The sequence below is a fragment of the Belonocnema kinseyi genome, chromosome 1, assembly GCF_010883055.1.
Source record: "Belonocnema kinseyi isolate 2016_QV_RU_SX_M_011 chromosome 1, B_treatae_v1, whole genome shotgun sequence".
NCBI lineage: Eukaryota > Metazoa > Arthropoda > Insecta > Hymenoptera > Cynipidae > Belonocnema > Belonocnema kinseyi.
In genome coordinates, this window is record NC_046657.1 from 137,869,817 (window position 1) to 137,881,981 (window position 12,165).

Consider the following 12,165-nt stretch of genomic DNA (forward strand, 5'->3'; position numbering starts at 1 on the left):
TATATAGGTATATTTAAATCTTTAACTTGACCTTGCAGAAACGGGACAAAGAGAAAGCGGAAGTATGCTTAAATGTTCCGTCTACGTTTTTCCGATTCGATTTACCCCATCGGAGAGGAATTTATTTACGTCCGCCCAATTGATCTTTTCACGCTCCCACGACAAGATCTCTTTACACTTCCCCGGGACAACTTAGTAGATCTTGGGCTGCGTTTCGAACTCTAAATTCTTATTTCATGTTTGATTCTGGGACTTCGACACGAAGGATTGCGCGTAAGTGACAAATATTCCGAACCGCGGACGGGCGAGTAGAATTCTCCCTGCGAGGAAGCTAAAAATTCCCGGACGGATCCTAATCTAATTAAAAAATTCGTTAAACTGCATAATTTATTTCTAGTCGATGTGCCTCGATGGTGCATCGCAAGGTGAAAATGATGGGAAGGAATTTTAGGTGGACAAATTTTATTAGTCAGAGAAATTGCAAGATTTCGATGGCGACTGTTACCATGCAAATTTACTTGCAATGACAGGAAGATTCAAGTGGTCTAAATCGGGTCAGTCATCTTCATTTTTGCAATTCTTGCGACAATGATGGTGAAAAAAATTTCTTGGTTTGCTTTTTCAGAATTGGGCAGGATGTTGCCAACTGTTATGCATCATCAAGGCGATACGGCGGGGCTTCCGCTTACTAGTGTGCGTATAGTGACAAGAGAAATACTCTATTACTTCTATATACGTGCAGTGCAAAACAGAGCCTGTATAAATTCTTAACTTGGAGTTCAGAGTTTAAATGCTCATACCTGTACGTGTGCATTTTTACCAAAGGTCGTTCGCTGTATCATTACCCCTAATTTCCTCTCTCATCCTATCATACATTGAAATTTCATTCTCTCTCATTCTATCTTATTCAAGATCTGTTCTTTTAGTACTTAATGCTACTTAAGCTAGACTAAGGGATTAAAACTAGGTTTACCTGAAATCATGAATTTTTTATTAAGCTGAAAATGTGAGACTTAATTTATTTTCCCAAATTTGTTTGTTGGAAGTTTTTTAAATATTCTATAATAGTAAGACTTCACTCGAAGGCACGCGAGCGAGTTGAATCGCATATATTCACACCATGTCAGCAAGTTTCTGTCCTTCGAAGATAGGATTATACTTACGGCACTCACGAAAACTTCATACATTATATTATGTATAGTGTATGGAGTATTTATAGAAAAAGATTGTTAAACTATTTGGTATAAGGATAAGTTTTTGAAAGTTATCCTTATGCGACAGTGTCGTATATCATAAACCACACCGGAATTCCCGTATTTAGTCCCCGAAATGCTACAGCGGTCCAACGGTCAATTGTGTCTCCAAATGTTCCTATTAGCATGATTTCAGGTTTTTTATATTTGCATAAGATTTTATTATTATTGTTTATTTATTTATTTTTTGTTTCGTATATACTGTCCGCATCATTTGATGGAAATAATGCCAGTTGAACACATATTGTCAACATATATAATTTCTTTTCCTTACATTTTCAAAACCATTTTGGCACCCTGTATAATATGCATACGGGGCCACCAGTGCCATATTGTATTCTTCATAATTAACTGCAAGTTAACGATGTGGGGGTAATTATAGTTACCGCTGTTACGTGCATTGTGTAAGCCTTTAGTGCGTTAATGGTATAATCCCGTACAGTCCACCCCCTCGAACGGCGTGTGAGTTTTCGTGCGTGCTAAAACTTTTTCTGGCGTTGTGAATATGAAGAAGTGTAACAAAATGTAAAAAATGGAACTTGTGTCAACATGAGTGGATTAACTCCATTTTTGCGAACGCGGTGATCTCCATGTGAGTATTTGGCGGCGAAGGGCGATATTGCCAAAAGCGAGAGTTGCAGAGAGTTATAGAAATATTTTTAGTATAAAATTTATTTATTGGGTTTAAAACATGTATTTTTTTAGTGGAAGGGTCAATTATTTTGGTCGAAATGTCAACAATTACACTTCTTGTTGGGAATTAATTATTTTAATCAAAGATGCATTAGTTTGGTTTAAAATTTAACTATTTTTTCTTAAATTTCCTTCCTCTTGTTGCAAAATTAAGTATTTCAACTAAATATGGCATACTTAAATTTTTCGTTGATAAATCTTAAATTATTCCAAACCAAATTTTAATTATGTGTGTGAATTTGGCAACATTTCTTTCTTAAAGTTGTTCAAATCACTTAATTGGCATTGAGGAAAAGCGACAGTAATACTTTCGAGATGTTTGTGATAAACTTATTTTTGTAGAGAAATGTTTTAATATAAAATTAAATAAATATGGATTTAACTTTTTTTGTAGGCTCAACATTTTGTTTGATTTTAACATTGAATTTTACTTCTCTTTTTACTGAAAAACCTTTCTTAGTTGAAAAATTTTGATTGAATAAATTAAAACATTTTTCTTTGGGTTCAGTTATCGGATTTTATATTTTTCTTTGACAAATAATATTTTTCTATTGCAAATTAAATTACATGCTTAAAGACATGATTGTTGAAGACCCATAATGGATGTTCCCATTGTGGATGTATTATTTTCATTTATACATTCGTATCTTTGGAAATTTTCTTTATCTAACGATATGATTCATAAAATTTCAAATGTTTTATTAGAACAATTCATTTTCAGCTTTATGCCGACGAGCCAGACGAGCACTGGGTGGAGGTTTATCGGGGAAAATTTAATTTATTTATGTATTAATAATTTATTTCTCATCACAAGATCATTCCTCTTTCGAACGACGCTAACAATACCCACCCTTTGTTTGTTTTTTTGCTTTTTTTTAATGATATTTACAACGGCTGCAATGTTTGCGTCGGCATCGTGACCTGCGCATTTGACATGCATAAGATGCTTTGGATTTGTCTAGGCGTGGTGGAAGGAGTTGGGTTACTCATACTCCTTGGTGGCTGTTGTTCTTCCTCTAGGTGCTCGATGTCTTCGTTGGCATGATCATCATTCTGGGTCCTTTGACGTGAATACTTGTGTAAGCCAGTACTATTCACCAGTTTCATCACTCGGATGATTACATAGGAGCGAGCGAGGTATAAGGCGAATCCACTCATGATGATGCAGAAAACAGCAGAAATTCCGTGATTCAGCCGAGTTTGATTAGTCCTCGATTGATGTATAAGGCTTAGAAAGTATAGCTGCTGCTCAAGTTCGTCTAGAGTTTTGCGCTAGTGTCGAAAAGCTCCTTTTTAGCAGCGTCTTCCATCCACAATTCTGGGGCATGCTCAAGCGTCTGAATTAATTGATGATTTTCAGCTGTGATCGGTGAGATCATTTCTAGGTCTAATAAGGAATCTGGCTCATGGACGGCCTCGTTGGATCCCACGGACGCTACTAAGGCTGGCAGAGTTGCATCTTTGGTTCTCATCTCACATCCAGGGGCTAGTAGAATTATTCCTATGCCTACGAGGTTTAAATTTACATCCAGTGTGGATAAGCATTTTATTTTTACAGGTGTTTCTACCATTACGGAGTAGAGCCATCCACCCAGAGTATCTAATTTAGTCCAATATGGTTGAGGCTGTTAAGTAATATAGATGTCACAAGTTCGTTGAATTTCAACTGTTAGTTTGTGGATCAGTTTCGCAGGAGTGATGCTGTAATGCTTCAAGCAACGGTAAGTTAAGTTTGCAAATCCATTTTTCTGAAATTCTTTTGCATCTTTTCAAATCTTCTTCATTCGCTAACATATATGTTCTTTGTGACTCTTCTATAATAATATAGGTGACTCTTGGAAATACGTATGGTCTCCCTGTGCCATTTTTCAATCTTGGTTGAATTAACGGTACAGGAAGTATTTTATACTTAGTGTAGTCTTTTTTCTCTGTTCATGGTATGTCCGGAATAACTTTCAAGTTTCCTTTTTCGCAGGAAATCATGATTGTCGCCACCTGTGTTAATTCTGCCACGATAGGTTCCGGTCCTTGAATTGGAAAGCTTAGTTTTGGAACATGGTCTTGAATGTCACGGTATACCGGTTTTAGCTGTCTGCTGCTTAATAAGGCTGGGTGGAGTTATCCTCTTCGAGCTTGGTGGATTACCTCAAAAAGTTTGTCAGCAGAACGGATTTGGTTGTCCAGTCCAGCTTCTATGGCTCGAATGACGTGTGTTTGCTGTCCCACTATACGTGAAATCTCCGCCTGAGGTTGGTTGAGCTAGTTGATTTTGGAATTGATCATCTCGCCATCTCCATACCTCAGCAGATCTGCTATGGGTTCAATCATCCCACCGAGAAAACCTAATAGCGGAGTAGTCGTGAGAAATCTTATACTTGAAGGAGCTCTTGAAGGCAAGGGTTTGTTAAATCTTCGTGCTAGGGTGTATTCAGCAACAGTTTGGGCACATATTTTCTCGTATTTTTGAGGACTGTTTATGTGAATCATTCTCCAGTGCGCTTCGCATGACTAAAGATAGTCGTTGAGCTTATTTAGATCCAGAAAGGTGCTCAGTCTCCAGGTGCCAGAGATTCTTTTCAGCATTCCTTGATACTCATAGTAGAGCCCGTTGTCTACTCATAGTAGAACCCCAGTGGGGTAACGCGGTAGGTCGATCCATCTGTTTGCCCTCCAGCTTCCTTCTGGTAGGATAGAATAGTGAGCAACAGGCAAGTCCAACGGGATTCCCACATATTTTCTTAAAAAGAAACAATTGTTAGTTTGGATACTGGATGATTAAGTCGAACATGTGTCAATAGGGTCAAAAATAGTATTTTTTGCTTACATTACTTGAACATTTTTAGTTTTAGAGCTTATTCTTGTTTTCTTCGACCTTGATGGCATACATTTAACTTATCTCTTACGCAGACGCGAGGGGCGATACTCATGTTTCAACAGTGTGAAATCAGGAGTTTATCGGCGTGTTTCGTGAAACGATTACCATTATCATTTTCTAGGAGAACATTGTGGTTTTCATTGAACCCAACGATTTTAAAAAGACCTATCCCTCTACTATCGAACTTTGCAATTCTAACATTCTTTATTATGAATACTTGAACGCCGATTTTGCCATTCAGTGGCCTTGAATTTTTCTCATAGTATTCCTTGGAGCGAATTTTTGCTTTGATTAAATTGTCGGCAGAGATCTTTTGAATTTCGTTTAGTCTGACAATCAGATTGCGGAGATACGATCCGTAAGTTTCTAGTTCCTCGCCTTGGGGGGATGGGGATGGCGTTCGAGCCATATGAAAAAATACGTGCTCGTACAGGATGAAATTCGTCGCCTCATGAACTGACGTATTGTACGCAAACATGAAAAAAGGAAACATCCTGTCCGAATCGTCATAATCTTTTGCGTAGTATTTGATATAGGCAGTTAAGACAATGTGGCTTCTTTCCAGTAAGCCATTGCTTTGAGGTATATAACCCGAGGTGGTCAATTGTTTAACATTTAATAGTTTTTCCAGCTTCCTCATTATATTTTCGATTAAACTCCCTCCTCTGTCTGTCAAGCTAGCTCTTGGTGCGCCATATTGAGAAAACAGAGTCGCGGCGACTGCATTGCTAATTGTGTAATAGTGTAAGTTTGGTACGGCCACCGCAATGCAATATTTGCTAAGATTATCTTGCATTATTAGAATGAAGCAATTTCCATTAGGAGTTGTTGGTAACTTCCCCACTGTATCCAATGACACTTTATCGAACGGTTCTGCTCGTGTGGTGGTAATAAGCATAGGTTCGCGAGTACGAGCTCTGACTAGTTTTCGTTCAAAAGCAGTTTTTACAGCCTTGAATAACCTGAATAACTTCGTCTCGCAACCCTAGCCATGTGTACCGTTCTCTAATCCGTCGATAGGTTTTGGTGTTGCCTTTGTGGCCTCCGATCAAGCTACAGTGACATTATTTAATTATTTTAGGTATAAGTTCTGGCTGAGGAATTTTGATTTTTCTATGGCAAAGAGTGATAATAATTTCGCGACCCCGGAATATTTCTGAGACGAGTTCTGTTATTTTATTCTGAGGCAAAGAACCTAAAAGATCTCCTGAATTGGCCATTCGGCATTGAATCTAACCATCTTGTTCTAAAGCGAGACGGAGATTCTTTAGTCCTTGAACAACCATTTTCCAGTCAGTTTCGTCAAAATGACGTCTCTTTACTACGATTGAGTAGGTTTTATGTTGACCTTAAGGAGTACTTAGGACATGTCCAAGAGTTGGCCGTAGCTGCCAAAGATCTTGATGATTAAGACGTTCTGTAGCTACTTACAGTCTCAAGATGGCGTTGCCTAGTACGCAATCTTTCGAAATGAAATGCGCGTAGTTGTCTCTTCTGTAAATGAGCAGCTCTCTTCATTCATGGATAACATTAGCTTTTTCGGTACAGGTAGATATTGGTTTTTGTACCTCCAGTTCTGGATAATTTATCGGGGGAGAAGGTGGGTCAATGTATGGTATCTCAACGTTGATTGTATAAGTTGAGTAAGAAGTAGAACTAACCGGACCCACTTTAGGCTTTCCTGGAGGTTGAAGCCGTCGTAGTGGGATTTCGAAATTACTACGAGCTGGACTTTCCTTCTGTTGGACATGCTGTTTTGATTCTGTTGTTGATAACGGTGTTGACCTTGCCTCTGAATTGATCCCCACTCCTGGTGTTGAAAATAAGGACCTTCTTGATGGTTGTGTACCAACAATGGGTGATACGGTTTCTGTAGGAAGGCCGTTAAAACGGTCCGTACTTCGTCGTTCCAACCCGGAATTTTTATCCGAAATTTCGGGTGAGCTTTCGCATGTCTCCTTCGTTTTTTTATTTTCCTCCTCACATGTAGATAGGTTCAGTGCCTTGTCCCCTAGGATTTCCACTTCCTGAGTTCTTCTTTTCACCAACTTTGGTAGAGGGAGTTTTTTCATAGTTCTCTAAAAAGGTCTGGACTCTCTTAGAAAATTCATCGTCGTCAAATTCTCCGCAGGGATCAATTGATTCCAAATTCTGCAGGAGTTCTTCATCTTCTTCTCATCTGACACATACATGCACGAATGAATTGAAACTTCATCCACTCCTTCGTGATCTCAGTAGAGGGAACTGGTGGTCATATTATGTAAATCAATCCCTCTTGCCTCGACGGTTTTATCAAACTGAGAAACGGATTTTTGAAGTACCTTCTTCAGATTACCTGCTTCTCCATCGTTTTCTTGCCGATACATCTATAAAGACTTATGACGGGTCAGAGATGTGCTCTGTTTTGTTTAAGGCCCCTCTGGTACTGTTTTCTTCTTCTCTCATCATTTCCCGGGCCAATCTATCTGCTTCTTCGTTTCCCTCAATGCCACGGTGTCTTGGGATATGTTCCCAGGTGACATCTAGGAGTGTCAAGGCTCTTTTTAATCATTCCAATTCTGCCCGATTCTTGACTGGCTTGTTGTCGTAAGTCTTCCAACCGCTAACTTCCCATTTTGGCATCCAGTCATTGACACTACTCATCAGGTACTTTGAATCTTCCTTAAACATATCTCTTTGATTCCTCCTTCCTCTGCCTTTTTAGCAGCATTAATTTCAGTCACATTATTAGTTTTTCGCCCTTCTGCTGATTTGGATACCTTCAACCGGTGATTGGGTCCGAACCACACTCCTATTCCTACTTTAACTCTTTGGTTCTCCGAGAAACTGCAATCTCCATCGATGTAGACCTCTACTCGGGGTTCTACAAATGGAGAAAACCACGGGCATGGTACATGAGTGGCGGGAGGTGTAATTTTAGGCAAAGACTTATCTTTCTTAGATAGAGTGGGTTCTAAACTTGGAAGCACACTGTAAGCTTTCCTAAATACAGGCGGGTCAGAATCTTCACTACTCTCTGTTTCATTGGGAGACTCGGTTTCCGAGGAGGATTCGCTGATACGCGTGATGTTTTTGCAGGCCTCTGTTGCTCTGCGTCTAGGTAATCTTTTAGCAGCACAATCTTCTTTGGTATCTGGAAATTTCACGTGAGCTGGTGGAATGTAATTTTTTCAGGATCGCTTGAGGATATCCTAGCTAGACTTCCACTTCGTCTGGTGATTCCGGTATCTATTTTAGGTTCTATGACTTTTGATTTAATTTTTTTGAAGGACGTTTTCCTGGAAATCACGGGTTGGCTTTTTATTGTGGTTTTGGGTACAATCATGAAAGGATTTCTCTTTATAATTGATTTGTCTTAGGGCTCAGATTCTTGCGTAGATACTTCTGAGTTTTATTTACCTTTCCTTGTGCTAGTGGGCCGTTCTGATAAGATTGCGGTTTTTGATTCCTTGTATTTTTCTTGGGCGGTGGCAGAACGCGTAACCGATAGAACTTTAAATTATTTTGAGCGATTATGAATAACTAATATTTGCAATAGTTTTGGGATGGGCTCACTTCTCGTAAAGACCGTGTTTCTATCAATTTTGAAAGGGGATGGGGAATTCGAAAAGGATTCATCTGATTCCTCGAAGTCGGAAGATTCCAGTGATTGCTGTTCAGGTATGGGATTTCCTAACAGGGCTTCAACTCCTCTATTTAGCTTTCCTTTCTTGTATTCAAATTTATATTGACACTCATTTAGCCGCAACCGCCAACGAATTAATCTAGAGTCGGGATTATTTACATAATCTATCCAATGCACAGGCTCGCAATCACATGATAAAGTAAATTCTCTTCCGTATAATTAGGGGCGGAAATTCTCTACCGAATACACTACTGCCAGACATTCCTTTTTCAGGTTCATGATAAACCTGTTCGTAATAGTTTATAAGTTTAGAATAATAGGCAATAGGCATGCCCATGCCGTCTTTTTCCTGAGTTAGTACAGGACCCACTGCGTACTCGGTAGCATCGGTTGTTAACTTCAAGGGTTTTTCGAAGTCAGGATATTGTAGAATCGGTTTGTTGCATAAATGTCTGCGTATTTTTCTAAAACTAGGTTTTTGTATTAGTTGCCACTCCCGCTTTGTCTCCTTTTTTAAACAGGTCGGTCAAGGGTTTTGCTAATTTAGCGTACTCCTTAATAAACTTTCGATAATAACCTGAAAGTCCCAAGCATTGTCTGACTGCTTTAACGGTGTTAGACCGTGGGAAGTTTTTAATCGCTATTATTTTATTGGGATTGAGCTTCACACCGTCCTTCCCAATTATGTGGCCCAGATACGCTACTTCAGTTTTGAGGAAGCCGCATTTATCAGACTGTAACTTGAGGTTTGCTGCTCGCAAGAGATCGAATAGCCGTCTTGTCTTGACATGATGTTCTTCTAGGGTACTTGAATAAACAATGGTATCATCTAGGTAAACAAAAGTTTCTGTTCCATGCATACCTTTTAGCACGTTATCCATGAGACGCTGGAATGTCGCGGGGGCATTTTTGAACCCCATAGGCATACGCACGTATTGGAAAAGTCCTCTTGGGGTTGAGAAGGCCGTATTAGCTCGATCTTCAGGATGCATTTCTATTTGGTGATAACCGCTAACCAAATCGAAAACACTGAAATATTGGGCGTTGCCTAACTGGTCGAGAATGTCTGTAATTTTAGGGAGGGAGTAGCCATCTCTTATCACTATCTTATGCAGAGCTCGATAATCAGCTACGATTCGAAATTTTCTCTCCCCTGAGGCATTCGTCTTCTTTGGAATTATCAATAAAGGTGCACTGTAAGGAGACTTAGATGGAACAATAATGCCACTGTCTAATTGTTTTTGCAGAAGGGTGTCAACTTGTTCTCGCGAACTATGATGATGATGATATTGTTTCCTTACCACCACCGTATCATGTATCGTAGCGATTCGGTGCTGTATTAGTGGCGCAATTGTCATTGTTTCCCTTTCCAGATAAAAGATATCTGAATAGTCTTCGGCCCATTGAAATACTAATCGTCGTTCTTCGTTCGTTAGTTGAGATACATGTAAACTCTTTGTTTTCCGGAGGCATCTCTGAATCATAATCAGAGGATTTTTCTCCTGGGAATTTACAAAAATCAAAACGAACAAGTTCTTGGGGCGGAATTTCTAGATTCACGTCCTCTTCCAGTGTATTTATGGCAAGAATGTCACATTTTCCGTTTGCCGATGAAATTATGGCCTCACACCTAGATACAGTCCTTCAGGAGTTGTGATCTTCTGTAAATATCCCTCCTGTATCTCTGGATTTGTAATGTCGATTTCTATAGGTTGCCGAGTCCGTGCCTTGATTTTCAGAATTCAGGAAAAAGGTTTAGTTTCAGGTTTTAGTCATTGTTTTGCATCTCTTGATTCCTTGTCGATAAATAGAATAGGTGTGCTAGAATCTGATAGCGTGACCAAAGAATTGTGGCGAAACGAAATTTGAGCTTGTTCTTTTCTCTGGTAAGATCTGCCGATAATTCCATGTGGTTAAATTGGGAATTCATCTTCCACTATGTGAAATTCCACAGTGACGCTTAATAACAGGTTGTTAGCGGTTCCAATCGTTTTAACAGGATGTTGCGTTATGCCTGTCAAGAATACCGTATTTTGAGCTTCGTAGGTGAGAGCCCGTCGTAAGGCTTGGATTTTGATCAGGCTTACATCGGAACCCGGATCTACAAGGAAACTGGGTAGTTAATTTCAGAATCCTGGTGCGAATAGAGCGACCACTGGGGAATCTCCTACTTTTGATCCTGTTTGTAGGAATCGATAGTATTGTCCGGGAACTGTACGCGTTTGGTCCTTATGTCCTCCAATATATGAAAATTGTTGCTGATATCCCCCTTCCTTGTTATCGTTCATTGATTTTGATTTTTCTGACTTACCATGTAGTTTTTAAAAGGGGCTCGTAGACTGTGTAATATCCGGAGTCTTTTCCTTAGTTTGGGAAATGTGGTATAATGCTGCTGTCGATTTTTTAATCGTTCCTCGAAATGTTAAGCGTGGTCGAATGCTTCGTTGATTGTTTTAGGGTTACGGGCGTCCACAGACACAGAGATTTGAGTGGGGAGACCCTGGAAAATGCGCCTAATGCGCAATCGGTAATAGGCTTCATCATACTATCACTTTCTTTGACTCCTCCATGAGCCTCTGTATATTTTTTTGCTAGGGCATGTCGAGCTCCACTCAAAAACCCTATTAGTCTATCGTTGCAATCGCTTACTGTCTCGCGCTGTTTCATTTTAAAATTAACTATGGACTCAGCACCATTTGCAACGTCCTGAATGAATTCCTTTAGCGGTGGTTCCTTACCATTGAACACTGGTATGTGGTAAGTGCTCTGCTGAAGGTTTATACATTCCAGGACAGATGCTATTGCAGTGCTTGCATCTAGATTAAACAGGGTACCCCTATTTTGAAAGTTAGGTAGATTCCCTGATACATTCACTTCAGAGGTAGTAAAACCCGGATCAGGTGTAGGATCACCTGGGTTAGTAATTTTTGTATAGTTTTGCAAAGCTTTCTAATAAACAAACTTACTACGAAATTTTCGCCTTCGTATGAGGACTATTACCAGGAATAGTCAAAGAGATTTTTCAAAATTTTAACGAATTAATTAATTAGTGAGGGCTGATCAAGCTGTAACGCAATTGTCAAGAATTTTCATTTGCTTCGATTTAACTTCGATTTAATGTCCTGAATCAGATTCGAACATTTCCGTTTCTGCGTCAGAAATGTCACTGTCGGGAATTTTTATTATTTGTGGATTTTCTGCGGTAATTGGGATATTCCTATCCCGTATGTGATTTTCTTCCCTAAACGCCTGTTGTCGTTGCTGAAAAGCGATTTCAAGTTTCAAGTCTATTATTTCTACTTGGGCTTTAACTAATACCGGCAAAGGCTCTTGTACTGGTGATTCATGTCGTTTTGTAGGTTGGACCACACATGTGGGCACGATCCTTCGCACAGGGAAAACTAAATTTTGAACGATTTTCGCAGAACTAGGTACAATAGAAATTTTACAGTGTTTCCTTCCGGAAAGTTTTCTCTTCTTACAAGACTGTTTTATTACAAAAGAATTTTCTTGTTCAGACATTAAACAAAAAGTAATTCAAACACTACAACGAACCGAAAAACTAAATTCTTTAAGTTTCAGAGTGAATGAATTGTAAGCAAGTTTAAATTAAAAGTATTGCAATTTAAAATTTTCTCTCTTTTTGCCCTATGTTAAAAAAAAGAAACAATTATTTAATCTCTCGGCGTAGACACACAGAGTCGAAAAATCAATGTATA

General features: G+C 39.2%; 1 protein-coding gene across 1 annotated transcript; it reads right to left on the reverse strand.

The window, feature by feature from the left end:
• Positions 1-7,197: 7,197 nt before the first annotated feature.
• Positions 7,198-8,783, reverse strand: LOC117180209 (ribonuclease H1-like). The gene is made up of 3 exons (XM_033372597.1): positions 8,687-8,783; positions 7,472-7,954; positions 7,198-7,343 (listed from the first exon to the last, which is right to left on the reverse strand). The coding sequence occupies exons 1-3, from the start codon at positions 8,781-8,783 to the stop codon at positions 7,198-7,200; spliced, it is 726 nt and encodes a 241-aa protein (XP_033228488.1).
• Between the last annotated feature and the right edge of the window lie 3,382 nt (positions 8,784-12,165).